This window comes from Labeo rohita, chromosome 6 (genome assembly GCF_022985175.1).
Source record: "Labeo rohita strain BAU-BD-2019 chromosome 6, IGBB_LRoh.1.0, whole genome shotgun sequence".
In the NCBI taxonomy this organism is placed as follows: domain Eukaryota; kingdom Metazoa; phylum Chordata; class Actinopteri; order Cypriniformes; family Cyprinidae; genus Labeo; species Labeo rohita.
In genome coordinates this window covers 6751479-6767506 of record NC_066874.1, presented here as the reverse complement: position 1 = coordinate 6767506, position 16028 = coordinate 6751479, and the positions used below count along the sequence as shown (strand labels likewise).

The following is a 16028-nucleotide window of genomic DNA, read 5'->3' as shown; positions in this document are numbered from 1 at the left end:
GCACCATGTTTCAACGTGTAGAGTGGTTAAAATCACACCCTCTATGACAAACTCCTTAGGCAATAGCGCCATCTGGCGTTATGATTACTCAAGTAAAACGGAAGAAAACAAAGCAAGCGATGTAAATGCTTATATGAGAGCCAAATGTATAGCTAAATCATCTTTTGGGGTATTTTATTTGGCTATTCTATCTAATACAGCGCTTTATAATTTCCAAATACTTTATTTTGTCTTCTGTTTGTTTATTTGAATTGAATTGACGACACGAGAGGGATTCTAAATACGAACTTCGACTCTAAAACAGTTTAATCTTTTACATTTTCTATATTTTATTTAATCCATCCACCCTGCAAAACAAAAAAAAGACGTTTACCTGCCCACTTAAATCGCATTTTTGATATTATAATAGATGGGGCTGTTTTCACACATACACATCAGACAGTCACGGTGGCCGAGAGGTTAAGGCGTTGGACTCGAAATCCAATGGGGTTTCCCCGCACAGGTTCGAATCCTGTTCGTGACGACATTTGTTTTTGACAGTTATCTCTTTATGAAACATCTTTAGTCACACTAAATGCTCGAACTGTTGTAAACATGTTTCGTTCTTTCCAGAAAATGTTCACATGTTTGTTTTCCTTTCTTTCCCAATATGGGGTAAGTTGATGTGTTTTAATTCAAGGGGAAGTTTTCCGTGCGAAATTCCTTAAAAATGAATCGGGGTAGCCTATATAGATGCCTGACGCAATCAGTCATTCAACACAAGGTGGTTTGTGGTGGTTGGCAGTTTGAAAAACACTGAATTTTCTTTTTCCTGTTTTAGAATGGCAAACACATCAAACGAAAATGTGTGTCTGATTAAAGACCTTAAACCTGGGTTAAAAAACATTAATTTGGTTTTCATCGTCCTGGAAACTGGTAAGTCTAATTTGCGTGGTAAATATTTGTATTTTCTCAACCAAACGCGGCCTACACGATTGCTGGCTAACCTCATTTTAAAAACGCCAGTTTGTTCACAAGCATTTATAATGACAAATTATATTACAACAATATCTTACAAACCTTTAAGTCTTTGTTGTTCCGTTCCATAAACATAAAACAAAAAAGGCATAAGCCAGCAATATTTTTCAGTAGCGAGTATGAAGCTTATGAGTTTGATCCTTTCTATGAATCGGTTGAACTGATTCGTGAATCGAACTGAATCGACTCGTGCGGTGGACGATCGAGTCAGCAACTCCCCGACAAAGAGACTACACTAGCTTCCGAAATGGGACTTAATTTTGTTCAATATTTGTTGATTTATTTGCATTGTCATGTGGATTAGTGAATGTGTGAACAATGTCAGAGACGGCTAAAGAGTTGTTTTTAAGTCACTTTGAAAAAAAAGTCTGCTAAATGACGAAATGTATATGTAAATTACTTTTAGTAGGCCTAAACTAATGTAAACGCTTTGTTTGGGATCAGTATTTTTTTTTTTAAATACGTCTTTTCTGCTCATCAAGGCTGCATTTACTTGATTAAAAATAATTGTTAAAAAACGATAATGTTGTGGAATATAATATAATATATAATTTTTTAATACAATGTAATATGGATTTTTTTCCTGTGATGCAAAGCTGTTTTTTCAGCATCATTATCAGTCTGCAGTGTCACATGATCCTTCAGAAATCATTCTAATATGTTGATTTATTATAAGTGTTGAAAACCGTTGTGCTGCTTAATCTTTTTGTATTTTTATTTATTTATTTTCAGAATTCTTTGACAAATAAAACCTATTTAAAATAGAAATCTTTTGTAGCAATATACACTACTATTCAAAGTTTGGGGTTGGTAAATTTCTTTGTTTGTTTGAAAGAAATTAATACTTTTATTCAGCAAGGATGTGTTAGAAAACTTTGTTAGATACTTTCTTAGAAAATAATTTCTATTTTGAATAAATGCTGTTCCTTTAAACTTTATATTCATCAAAGAATCCTGAAAAAGTATCACTGGTTCCAAAAAAAAATAAAAAATATTAAGCAGCACAACTATTTACAACATTGATAATAAATTAGCATATTAGAATGATTTCTGAAGGATTGTGTTACACTGAAGATTGCTCAGCTTTGCATCATATAAATGCATTATATTTTAAAGTATTAACATAGTACTTTAGTACTTTTCTGTATGTTTGATCAAATAAATGGAACTTTATTTTATATGATGAGCATAAGAGACATTGCAAATTTTACTGATACTAAACCTTTGATGGCAGTGCATTTGAAAAAAAAAGGGGGAAAAAAAATGAACCGGTACTTTGAAACCAACTGAAAGAACCAATTCAGGGAAATCGGAAATTAGTTTGATAACTAATAATTCCTCCTACCAGCTGACCTACATTTCAGGTGTGGTCCATCTTTGTGCTTCTTTAACAAAATGTGTCAGGTCGTGTATCCAAGACAAAGGATGGACACGAAGTGCGTTCATGTAAAGTAGCTGACAGGACCGGAAGTATTACAATATCAGTGTGGGACGAGGTGGGAAGCCTGATACAAACAGGAGACATCATACGACTCAATCGAGGGTGACAGTTTGTTATTGATAGTCTTATTAACCCTGATAATTACATTCTTATTTTATGAGGTTTTAATTTGTTCTTTATAATCTTGTTGGTGTACATATTTGATTTCAGATATGCATCTCTTTTCAAAGGCTGTCTCACACTGTATATTGGAAGAACAGGGGACCTTCAGAAGATTGGAGAGTAAGTCTTCACAACTGATTGAACTTAAGTTCTTTGACACTGAAGCGATAACGACAATAACCAGCACTTTCTTGCATCTATCAAAGGTTTTGTATGATTTTCTCAGAGGTGCCAAATTTCAGTGAGCCTAACCCAGAGGTGCTGGCTAAAATGAACCAAATAAACAACACCCACGTGAGTGCAAAAATACTGCTTAGTGGGCATGAATAGTATGAGCACATAATGAGTGTCTATTTTATCTCTTAACAGGTAAAAACAGAAGCTCATGGCAGCACTCCTAGTATACCGAATCATGGACCTCCTGCTGGACCTACAGGTTGAACTTTTAGAAGGTTGATTTATTGACAAAGGGAATATTTGTTGCAAATGCACAAAATTCATTTTTAATCATTTCTGCATAAAAGCCGTACAAACTAATGCTAGCTGTGACCCACTTTTTGTATCAAAGTGTACATGTTGCTGTGTAAATTCATGTATAACACCTATGTAAACGCATCTATCATGTATAACATTCATGTAAACGCATCTAAATGCTGTTTCAGAATCACTTTTGTACCACCTTTATAGTGTATATTTGGCATCAGATTGTCTTCTCAGATTGACCATCCTCTCTACCTGTCACAGCAAATGGCTGTGCTGTGTTTTCCCCTTCTCCTGTCTCCCGAGAGCCCTCCTTTGGTGCAGGTGGACGTCATTTGAACCGCAGTCATTGGAGCAGCAGCGGTGCTTCTCCAGTTCCAGGTGGAGGATATGGATCAAAACCCACTGTCACCATCACCAATGGACGGGATCCTCGCCGAGCTCTAAAGAGATGAGAATGTGAAAATTATATTTGCATATCAAAGACGATGCTGTTTTGTATTTATTTTTCTGTTTATTTTTCAACTAATATTTTATTTGTAGTTTGATTCGGTTAAGGGTTATTTGATTTAGAAATTAAATTAATCTTTTTTTCTAGACTGATGAGATGGCATTTTGCAGAACAAATATGTGTATAAATAAAGTCAGTTGACAACATTATCATGCTTGTCATATTTGTGCTTTATGGTAAGTTTGGTCCATTTATAGAGTATGTGAACTATTTGTTCCCTCTGTTTGGTTCTTTTTTCTTAAAAAAAAAAAAAAAAAAAAAAAAAAAAAAGGTGCAAAATCAGATACAATCTCAAATGCTAGAATATGGCACTAAGGACTTTGAATTTCGATCATCCAGGAAGCTGTTGTCACAAAGCGATGATTCACTCAATGTATGTTATTTTTCAGTTCAACTTTTCTTTTTGATTTTGACAGTGATCTGTCTTTATTTCTGAGGTGAGAATGACCTCTAGTGGTAATAATGTGGAGTACAGGTTCCAAATTTTTGCTCACTGATGCTTCTGAAGGAAACAATGCATTAAAGAAGTACACTTCCGAAACAAAGATTCACATATAATGTACTCACCCCATTGTCATCCAAGATGTTCATGCCTTTCTTTCTTAAGTTGTAAATAAATTGTTTTTTGAGGAAAACATTTCAGCATTTTTCTTCATGTAATAGACTGATACGGTGCCCCTATTTTGAACTTCCAAAATGCAGTTTAAATGCGGCTTCAAAAGATCACAGATGTGGTTGTAAACGATCTCTGCCAAGGAAAAAGGGTCTTATCTAGCGAAACAATTGGTTGAACACTGTGTATTCTGGCTCAAGACAGTTATGATATGTCCAAAAACTCCAATCGTTTTTTTCTCCGTCAACTTTAAAAATCATTTCAAAATCATCCTACATCGCTGCAGAAGTACCGACCCAGTCTTTGCAAAGTGAACATGCAAAGAAGATCAAACACCCTCAACAAAAATGGTAAAACAGTAATATAGGACGATTTTGAAGTTGTGGGTGAACATGAGATGGGAGTTTTTCGACATACCCTAACTGTCATGAATCAGAAAAAAAACACTCCAGGCAGAGTAAGACAAGACGAGTGTTTGGCATTAAAAAGTATATAAATTGTATTATTTTAATGGAAATAACCAATCGTTTCACTAGATAAGACCTTTCTTTCTCGACTGGGATCGTTTGAAGCCGCATTTAAACTGCATTTTGAAAGTTCAAAATCGGGGCACCATATCAGTCCATTATATGAAGAAAAATGCTGAAATGTTTTCCTCGAAAAACATAATTTCTTTATGACTGAAGTAAGAGAGACATGCACATCTTGGATGACAATGGGGTGAGTACATTATATGTGAATCTTTGTTTTGGAAGTGGACTTCTCCTTTAAGAGCTGGGGGTGAAAACTTTCTGAATTTAAAAATTAGGGTAAATGTAACTTTTGTCTTCTGGGAAACCTGTATCTTCTGAAGGGCAGTACTAAATAAAAATGATATAAAAATATATATGATATTTAGGCAAAATAAGAAAAATGCACACATCTGTATTCTTTTCAGAAGTTTACACCCCCTGGCTTTTAATCATTTTTTTTCTTCTGGAGCACCAGTGACCATTTGAAATGTTTGTAACTGTTGCGTACGAATCCCTCAGTTGTCCTCAGTGTGAAAAGATGGATCTTAAAATCATAGTCATTGTTGGAAGGGGTTCAAATACACAAAATGCTGAAAAATCAAAGAATATGTGTGACCTGAAGGATTTTTCTGAAGAACAGTGGGCAGTTTAACTGTTCAGGACAAACAAGGGACTCACAAACATATCACTAAAAAAAATAAAAAAATAAAATACAGCTGTGGATCATTCAGTTAACAACACAGTATGTAAACTTTTGAACAGGGTCATTTTTATGAATTCAACTATTATTTTCTCTTGTGGACTATATGTAAACATCTTTTATGTGAAATATCTTATTCAGGTCAGTACTAAATAAAAAAACATGCATTTTGTATGATCCCTCTTATTTTGGTAAAATAACATTTAGTAGATTATATGTAAAATTTTGACCTCAACTGTAAAAGTAAAGTAATGCATGACATTTCATATCCTAGAGCATTTATGAACGTGATAGAATATCAGACCTCTAGATAAAAAACCTAACAGGCTTATCTTTAATATGAAGCATCAAAGAGACAGCTTTAGAGGCTGTGCTAAGAATTTAGGAGTGGAATTTGAGATTGAGCAGTGATGCATGATACCTGTTCAAGACCTTACGTTTTCCAGTGCTGATATTTAGACATATACATATGTCATATATAAGACATATACTCTTTTTTTTATTGTCTTCAGAAACATTTGCTTAAAATTCACGATTCATAACTCTGGTGTTCAATTTGTTGCTGTAAAGATACATTAGCTGCTAATGTTGATTTCATAATGGCAACTGGCTAAACCTTAATATTTTAAGTTTATTAAAACACTTACTTTTTGGAATCCAGTTTTAAAGTGGTCATAAACTTAAAAATTATGTACTGTTTTCTGAGGTCCACTTATAATGTTATCAAGATTTTTACATCCAAAAATCATCATCATTTAGAAGTAAAAGGCTGTTTTGACCCCCCTCATCTGAACACTCTGTTTGAATAGGAGTGGCAGATTGTAGACTCGAAAGTAAACACCCATTACTATGACTGGCTAACAGTTGTATATGTATAACAGCCTACATCCTTCATGGATGGATGCTGCTGTGATTTAGGTTAAAAACGCATAAATATTCAGTACATATCAAACGATCTGTAATAACAGACAAAGCATTAGTGACCACGTAATAAAGTTATTCACACTTGTGTGGCAAGACTTTACTGCCGGATCCAATATAGTTGGCACAGCATTGCCTTTTAGTTTCAATCTTCCTGAATTGAAAATGAATTGAACAAAGGACCGAGTTCTTACTGATGCAATCTGGAACTTTATTAAGAATAAAGTTCATCCACTCTTTCCTAACGTTACAATCAGAAGGAAGGTAATGCAAAGACTGTTTTTCAACAACTAGGCATAGACCCGTGTTTGTCTCTTTCATTATTTACACTACATTACTACATTACACTACGAATTGGTGGGCAGGGCTAAACAAGCAGTGACGAAGCAGCAGGCATTGATCTTCTTCTGTGGAGGTCATGTTTTGTCATACTATTGCATCATAAAGTGGCACGTTCCATGTGGTTTTGGCAGACGGGCTTTAATATAGGCTGATTTTAAACTAATGAGAAAGTTTTGAATTCTGAAACTTACAGGATGTTTTTTAGCACTGTGACCTCTGTCAGAAGATCAAGGGAATTTTGATTTCTCAGTTCATGACCCCTTCAAGGCATTTAGAGCATCACCAGAAGCTCACTGTATAGGCAACCAGTCTGTTTGGACACACCTAGTCATACTTAAATGCAGAATACACTTAATAAGTCATCAAATAAAACATGTAGGCATACGTTTTTAAATCAAAAAGTTTTTAATAAACAAACTCAGGTGAGCAATCATTAAAAATCTGTTACTCAGCACATCATTTAAAGTTCTGTAACTAAAACTGCAAAAGTTGTCCTTCACAGTACGCCATCACAGAACACAGTTTATTTCTCTTCTTCTTCTTCAGCATAAACATTCTCACTCTTAAAAATAAAGGTTCCAAAAGGGTATTTTTGTAGTGATGCCATAGAAAAACCATTTTTCGTTCCCCAAAGAACCTTTCAGTAAACAGTTCCTAAAAGAACCATTTTGAAGAACATTTTAAAAAGAAGGTTCTAAAGAAACTTATTTGACTATAAATAACCTTTTCTGCATTTGAAAGGTTCCATGGATGTTCAAGGTTCTTCATAGAGCCTTGACATAATACATAATAAAACATAATAGATCAAAACAGATATTACATAAAAGATAGTTAATGTTGAAAATACATTCCAGAGTGTTATCTGTGTCATAAAATAATGGACATATAGATCTTACTAGCTTATGATGATGATGAATGCCTATGTAAAAAATCAAATTACCACTCTGACACACAACACACACAACTTCGCTATTAAATCTTACTAACAGGTACATATTTCATTCAGAAAAAATGGTTCAAAAGTATGTTTAGGACACAAAGAGCAAATATATATCCAAAGAATAGGCATCAGACGAAGCAAATCAAGTATGTCGCACATTTGTGTTTATGTAGAAATCACTGACAATGATATGCATCTTCACGTCACTATTATTAATAATATCATTAAAGGACAGTTTTAGAAATTAAATTAGATCAAAAAAAACTAACATTCACAATTTAAATGCATTTATAAACTTGAAAAAAGACTTTAAAGCAAATTTTGTCAGTCTGCGGTAAAACTCTGCTCACAGTCTTGTGTTATTAATAAAAACAACATGAATGACAGATACACACATACACACACACACACACACACACATATATATATATATATATATATATATTCTTGTCCTGTTTTTGAATGACTCATAATTAGGGGTGTACGATACATGTCACGGTACGGGCATCTCGGTTCGGTGCATGAGGCCTTACAACGAATACAGCCAATTCACCCTCTGTCCAGAAGGGGTAATGCAACTCTGTTTGATAAGCTGTTTGAAGAACAGCGAATGCCGGGAGTTGCGAACTTGAAAACAATTTCCATAATATTTCCATATTTGCGATGCATCCAAATGCTAAACTATTATTTATTATGTAAATTATAGACTTTGTACTTCGGTCGTGTTCTAACGGTGACACAGTGAGGCGGGCACGCTGATATTTGGTTCACTGTGTTTTATTTTGATAAAGTACCAACTGCGCTGTCAAGTTAGCAATGCTGGAAGCCTGGAACTGATATGTTTTGTGTTTGTGTGCGCCGGCACGATTACGTCAACTTTCCTCATACCAGCAAAATCAAATAAAAAAACAAATAGAATGTCGCTTTCTGCCATTTGAGTTTCTTTTCTGTCACAAAACTGAACTGAAACTCAGCAAATATAGGCTATGTTACATGTCGCACTGTTTTTCCCCTTGTCTAACAGTTAACTAAATTAAATATATTTAAAGTATTTATTTCTTGTATGTATATATTTACTACAGATTTGATAGCCTATATATGACATTAATTTGATGTAATATTTAGTATTTTTTTGTAATTTGCACTACTGTCTGTTTAAAATAAATGAAAAGAAACCTAGCATAGTAGATTTGTTTTTTTTTCTGTTGTACCGAAATTGTATCGAACCGTGGCCTTCAAACCAAGATACGTACCGAACCATCACACCTCTGTCCCGTTGCACCCCTACTAAAAATAGATATTTGAATCAAATTTTAGAAAATAAGGAAAATCTTATTAATATTTAACATCAAACAATGTGACTTACTAAATCAACAATAATAACCATCATCGTTCGTGATGATCATCATGGTAACATTAACATGGAGGCAGTCAGCTGGTTCTTATTTTTCTCTCACACCTCTTTTAGCAGAATCCCATAAGGATGAATGGACTTCTCCACGATCTCCTTCTCTACTGCTGAAGAGGTGCCTTCAGGAACCTCAATCAGCCAGTAGTCCTTTCTGTCACATACTTTCCTCATCATTGGATTGATCCTGTTCTGCATCAGGACTCTGTATCTCTTCCCGTTCTTTTTGGATGTAAATTCCTTGCTGTAGCCAGAAGCTTGCTCAATGTCATATGTTGAATAGATTCCTCTCCCGTAGAGTTCTCTAAGACCTGCTTTGTAATGGGATTTGACGATACCTATAGCACCCTCAGCATTGGTTCCATGATAGGAGACAGGCCACTCGCCAGCCACAGAGTAACTCTTCCATCCATCTGTACCCAGCCAGGCGTTTCCATCAGGGTACTTGTTCAGGACTTTGAGAGCAAAACGATACCATCCACATGGCCGTTTGTATGGCTCATTACCACGTATGCAGATGGAGTTGTCCCTTGTGTTTGTGAAATCATAATCAAAGCGTGGGTCGAAAAACTCATCCATGTCCACAAACATCTCCTGATGTACATCTGCCAAATTAAACGATGCTGCCACTCGCTGCAAAAGTGCATAAGAAGGGTCTCCAAGAAGTTTGCCATAGGCTACTGGCAGAAAATTAAGTATGTTGAGCACAGTAGGGTCCAAATAATCATTTAATCCATTGTAAGGCTTCACAGTAGTTTGGAGGAGGGCAGATAGTGCCTCTAGAACAACTTCTCTGTCCCCTGTAGACATTACTCTTGACCCACTATAAATAGACTCGAGTATGAATAACATGAGGGGGGTTTTTTACTTTCAGTTTTGCTGTGACCAAGTGTAGTAACTTTAATAAAGGTCAGTCTACTACATGTCGTGAGTTGAAGTTAACCTTTACTTTTCTGTTTACCTCAGTTACAGCAACAGACATTAGCACCGCAAGCCTTCTGCATCGGATACTTTCCTTCAACTCACTTACAGTTTAGAACTCAACACTTGTAATACACTAACGACACCTTGTGGTTACTGCAGGATACTACATCCCTTCCTTCTTAAGCTATCAAGTGGATTGTCTTTTCTTTACTTAGAATTTTCTTTCTGTTTTGTTTATAGATTAGTATTATTAACTAAGTCACATAACTAAATATCAACGAAATCACTTAAGATGTATAACACTGTATAACAACAACACATTATAAGTGTCTTATTGATTAGGATCTATACATATATATTTTTTTAGAAAGAACTCTTCAACCTAGATCACTTATATTACTCTGATTCTCATACTAACTTGGTCTAGGCAACATAGTCTTTGAAGCGAGCTGGAGAACGTTTCTCTCTAGCAGATCTTCTCGGTTTTGTAGGTTGGGTTCCTCCAGCAATCTCTGATTTCTCAACAACAATCACTTCATGCGATTGGGCCTTCTCCAGGACAGACATCTCCTTCCCTGCATGTGCATCGACCACATCGGCAGTCGATAATGCCGTAGTTCCTCCGTCCTGTTCTTTCTCTGTGGGTAGTACAGTCTCGAACATCTCATCTGTACTCCGAGTTCTCATTTGGTCCACATGCCTCTTCACAGTTTGTCCCTGCCCTAGAGCGGTCTTGTATGAAAGAGGTCCTGTACAACTTTTCACTACGGCCGGTATCCATTTTGGTCCACCACTGTAGTTCCTCACGTACACTGAATCTCCAACTTCAAAACTTCTGAGTTTGCAGGTCTTGTCATGACCTTCTTTTTGTTTCTGCTGTTTTTTCAGAATTTTGGTCTTTACATCAGGAAGGAGTAAGTCAAATGGAGATCTCAACTTCCGTGACATTAACATCTGAGCAGGTGACAACCCAGTCGTTGCATAGGGAGTGATTCTGTAATTAAACAAGAATCTTGCTACTCTTGTCTCCACTGTCTCACCTTTCATCTTCTTCATCCCCTCCTTGAAAGTTTGAACCGCCCTTTCCGCCAGTCCGTTCGAAGAAGGATGATAAGGATCTGACAGCACATGCTGAATGCCGTTTCTTTTCATGAAAGTTCCAAACTCTTCACTGGTAAAGCATGATCCGTTGTCTGACACTAACATTTTAGGTAATCCATGTGTACTGAAACACAGTCTCAGTTTCTCAATGGTGATTTGGGAAGTTGCATGCATAGTAGGATAAACTTCCATCCACTTGGAATGGGAATCTACCAGAACTAGAAACATCCTTCCTAAGAAGGGCCCTGCGTAGTCAACATCAAGTCGTTCCCAGGGTGAGCCTGGCCACTCCCACGGGTGCAACGGAGCTTGAGCAGGTGCCTTTTTGAAACGTTGACACATCTCACATGTCTGCACCACTTTCTCCACATCCTGATCCATACCAGGCCACCACATGTATGATCGGGCCAACCCCTTCATTCTTGACATACCGGAATGGTTCTGATGTAACTGTTTCAATACAGCTGCTCGACCTTGTGATGGTATGATGATTCTTGCTCCCCAAATCACACATCCATCTTTGACACTTAGCGAGTCTCTCCTATGATAGTATGGTGACAGCGGTGGCTCCACTTCTTCAGGCCAACCCTTTAACACGTACTCATGTACCTTGGAGAGCGTTATGTCATGGGATGTCCACCTCCGAATTTGTACTGCATTTACAGGCGAGTCATCCATTAAATCCATCATCAGCACTTGATCATTAGCATCATCCAGTTCTCCCTCACCTGGTATTGGGAGTCTACTTAGCGCATCAGCATTTTGGTGGTACTTCCCTGGCTTGTACACAATGTTGTACTGATATGCCTGTAACATTACAGCCCACCTTTGCACTCTGGGTGATCCCATTTGAGGAATGGCCTTTGTTTCATTGAACAAATTAATCAAGGGCTTATGATCAGTGCAAATTGTGAATGTACGACCATACAAGTACTTGTGAAATCTTTGGATTCCAAAAATCACAGCTAAGCCTTCTTTGTCTAACTGTGAATAACGCTTTTCTGCAGTCGTTAATGTTCTTGACATGAACCCAAGAGGTTTCTCCGTACTCTGTCCTTTTCTGCGCTGTGAGAGCACGGCACCCACCCCGTAGGCTGAGGCATCACAGGCAAGAATGAGTTCTGAATCCGATGAATAGTGCACTAGCACACTTGCTGATTTCAGTAGAGCTTTAGATTCCTGGAAAGCTTCTTTCTGTGGCTTTTTCCACATCCACTGAACATCTTTTCTCAGCAGCAGATGAAGTGGGGCTAGTAGCGTTGCTAGATTGGGAAGGAACTTATTATAATAGTTCAGCAATCCCAGGTACGCCTTAAGTTCTGTAACATTCCTTGGTTCCGGTGCTTCCTCAATGGCTTTCACTTTAGTTCCTGTAGGATGTAGACCCTGTGCATCTACTCGGTGACCCAAATATTCCACCTCATCTGCCAGGAACACACATTTTCCCCGCTTTAGCCGCAAACCAGCTTCTTTCAGCCTTGCCAACACTTCATCTAGAGTCCTCAGGTGACTGTCTTGGTTTACTCCAGTCACCAGTATATCATCCAGATAAACAACTACTCCAGGAATACCTTGCAACAACCCCTCCATTGTTCTCTGAAAGATGGCAGGAGCGGAAGCCACTCCGAAAGGCAGACGATTATATGTGAATAACCCTTTGTGAGTATTCACAGTCAAGTATTTCTTGGAGTCCTCATCCATGATGATTTGTTGGTATGCGTGACTCATGTCCAGTTTTGTGAACTGCTTTCCTCCATCGAGTAGAGCAAAAAGATCTTCCACTCTGGGTATTGGATATTGTTCCAGTGTTGACACTCTGTTGACTGTAAGTTTGTAGTCACCGCATAATCTTATACTCCCATCCGGTTTCAAGATAGGAACAACAGGAGCTGCCCACTCTGAATACTTAACAGGTGAGATGATCTTGTCCCGCAGCAGACGATTAATCTCTTCCTCCACCTTTGTTTTTAAGGCATATGGCACTGACCTTGGTCTATAAAACCTTGGTGAGGCATCATTCGGCACATGAAGAGTAGCAGTAGTGCCCTTTAAGGTCGCAAGCTCCTCTTTGAACACTTCCTCGTGCCTGGATAGCACCTGCTGTGCCGTCATCCTCTCAGACAGTACCAGGTTTATTTCACCCCATTGCAACTGGATTTCTTCCAGCCAGGTTCGGCCTAGTAAGCATGGTCCTGTTCCTTTAACTATGACAAGAGGCATTTCCTTTTCCTGCTGCTGGTATTTTACATGAACATCTGCCACCCCCACTATTTCTAATGGCTCTCCAGTATAAGTTCTCAACTTGATTTTTGAGGGTCTTAGCTTGGGAGCTTTCGAATCTTTCCAAATGTCACTGAACATTCCCTCGTTCATTAGAGTGACACTACATCCTGTATCAATTTCAAAGTTCAAGAGTTTGTCATCAATATTCAACTCAACAGTGAGGGGTTTCACTTTCTTCAACGCATCAGCTGTCACACATGCCAACGTGAATGTTTCTTCTGATTCATCACTCTCATTATTTTCACTTACATTAAATGCTCGATGCGGACGCACTCTTTTTCCCCTTTTTCCAGTTACAATGTGTCCCCTCTGTTTATTTTTGTTGCGACAGGCCCTGGCGATATGGCCTATTTTCCCACACTCATAACATTTGTCCTTTTTAAATCTGCATTCAGTGGCTTTGTGGTTTTTTCCCCCGCACCTGTAGCAGTCCGTGGTGTCTATTTGTTCACCTGTCTCTCCCTTTTTCCCGTGATCAGTTTTCTTCGCTCTGAACCTGACGCTGTTACATGTCTGTACACCGGATTTATGTTGCAAGTCTAGCACATTTTTGCTTGCGGCTTCTGTGGCTACTGCAATTTTCAAAGCAGTCTCAAATGTCAGGTTTGTTTCTGAAAGCAAACGTCTCTGAATCCGATCATCATCTATGCCACAAACAAGCCGATCCCTCAGCATTTGGTCTAAAGTTGCTCCGTAATTACAGTCTTGTGCCAAGCGACGCAACTCTGCAACATATTCGGTTACGGTCTCTGTTGGCTTCTTTGTTCTTGAGTCAAATTTAAATCTCTGAACAATCTCACTTGGCTGGGGGTTGAAATGATTTCTTAGCATCGTTACCAGCTGCTGATAAGTTCTTTCGCTTGGTTTTACAGGGCTGAGAAGATTTCGCATCACACTGTAAGTTTGTGGTCCCACAACACTTATAAGAATAGCTCTTTGCTTACCCTCATCGTCGATTCCATTAGCCACGAAAAATTGCTCCAGTACTTCGGAATATTCTTCCCATGTTTGAGCTTTTGCATCAAATGCTCCCAGTGAGCCAATAGTTCCTGTAGCCATGGTTCTATATCTTTTTTAAATCTTCTGTTTCCCTCACAGTCAGCTATCAGCGCATTGCTCCTTCTTTTCCTTTTTTTTTTATATCCTTAATCTGTAATCATCACGGGCTTACTACTTCATCCTCGTCGCCAAAAATGTAGTAACTTTAATAAAGATCAGTCTACTACATGTCGTGAGTTGAAGTTAACCTTTACTTTTCTGTTTACCTCAGTTACAGCAACAGACATTAGCACCGCAAGCCTTCTGCATCGGATACTTTCCTTCAACTCACTTACAGTTTAGAACTCAACACTTGTAATACACTAACGACACCTTGTGGTTACTGCAGGATACTACACCAAGAGTCTGCAAAGATCAGCTGCCTTCAACTAAATAATAAATATTTTTAGCATCACATTTTGAATAGCCTATCGTAAACACTTTTATTTATAACAAATAGTAAACAGATATGTAAATATCTAAAATAGTGTATTAGTAAAGCATAAACGATTTTTTGTTGCATTTACACGACTTCAACCAGTAGATGTCCTCAGCATGCACGTTCAAAACAGGGCACATCTAAACAGTGAATCTAGCGTAAATTATCTGATCCCTAACGTAGTCAATGTAGTTGAACAAAAACAATAAAGTTCTGAAAGTGATATATCTGTATCGTTATATAGTTGTGGTGTGAATTCTGCTATTCTCTTAAATTTGAAACGATTTTTAGAACGTTATCTTTATAATTATAGTTATCGTTCTTGGTATGTACAGGCCTTAACGTCTGATGAAAAATCAGCTTTGCATCACAGGAATAAATTATATTTTAAAGTATATTAAAATATAAACCATTATTTTATATTGTAATAACATTTTTTTCTGTATTTTGATCAAATAAATGCAGTCTTGATGAGCATAAAGACTTCTTTAAAAAAAATAAATAAATAAAAAAAAAAACATGTTTTACTGATCCCAAACATTTGAGCGGTAGTGTATTTCACATAATACTCCACAAAAGAAAATATAGCAATAGTTAAATTTATAAAAAATTACCCCGTTAAAAAGTTTACATAGGGGAGAGCGGGGGACAAAAGTACCATTTTTCAGAAAAACATATTTTAAAAAGAAATAAATTTTTGCTGTGGCCAATAACTTAGAGGTGTGGTCTATCAATACCAGGTGGTATTTTGTACAAATGTAGAAAGACGTCAGAATAATTTCACTTTGATCATGAGTTGCACATTGTTACTTTCAACAATACAAGCTAGATTTATTTTTGTGCTACTCTTGTTTTTATTTTATATACCTGACTATGACCTTGTTAATATGTAACTGCAAAAATATTTTCCCTTTGCAAAAAATTTAATAGTTTAAAATATTTATTTATTCAATTTATTTTTATGAAACATTTTTAACAGAATGAACAATATGAAAATTAAATTAAATTAGCTAGGTTAATATAAATTCTCAACATAATGTAGGCCTATTCATGTTTTCATCCAGGTGATTTTATGCATTCAAACAATGCATTAAGAGCCAGAAGTGTAAGAGAGAATGAAACAGAATGAAAATGTGTACATTTCTCTTATTTTGCCTAAATATCTTTTTTTTTTCCATCCCTCTTATTTTGGTAAA

General features: G+C 36.9%; 2 protein-coding genes and 1 non-coding gene across 3 annotated transcripts; 2 read left to right on the top strand and 1 right to left on the bottom strand.

Moving 5' to 3' along the window:
- Window positions 1–441: 441 nt before the first annotated feature.
- Window positions 442–523, top strand: trnas-cga (transfer RNA serine (anticodon CGA)). The gene has a single exon. It is a non-coding gene; the product is annotated as a tRNA-Ser (tRNA).
- Window positions 524–752: 229 nt separating this feature from the next.
- nabp1b (nucleic acid binding protein 1b) lies at window positions 753–3742 on the top strand. The gene is made up of 6 exons (XM_051112951.1): window positions 753–915; window positions 2422–2560; window positions 2669–2740; window positions 2827–2914; window positions 2990–3056; window positions 3365–3742. Exons 1-6 carry the CDS (start codon window positions 822–824, stop codon window positions 3553–3555), a joined length of 651 nt encoding a protein of 216 aa, XP_050968908.1. The 5' UTR covers window positions 753–821; the 3' UTR covers window positions 3556–3742.
- A 6652-nt stretch (window positions 3743–10394) lies between these two features.
- On the bottom strand, window positions 10395–14414 carry LOC127166694 (uncharacterized protein K02A2.6-like). The gene has a single exon (XM_051112166.1). The coding sequence runs from the start codon at window positions 14412–14414 to the stop codon at window positions 10395–10397; it is 4020 nt and encodes a 1339-aa protein (XP_050968123.1).
- Window positions 14415–16028: the final 1614 nt, after the last annotated feature.

Excerpts from the sequence above, each read along its gene's own strand:
- nabp1b (XM_051112951.1), top strand. The coding sequence starts at position 822 with ATGGCAAACACATCAAACGAAAATGTGTGTCTGATTAAAGACCTTAAA. Across the intron at positions 2,741-2,826 it reads GACCTTCAGAAGATTGGAGA|GTTTTGTATGATTTTCTCAG; the intron begins GTAAGTCTTCAC and ends CATCTATCAAAG. Across the intron at positions 2,915-2,989 it reads ACCAAATAAACAACACCCAC|GTAAAAACAGAAGCTCATGG; the intron begins GTGAGTGCAAAA and ends ATCTCTTAACAG.
- LOC127166694 (XM_051112166.1), bottom strand. The coding sequence starts at position 14,414 with ATGGCTACAGGAACTATTGGCTCACTGGGAGCATTTGATGCAAAAGCT.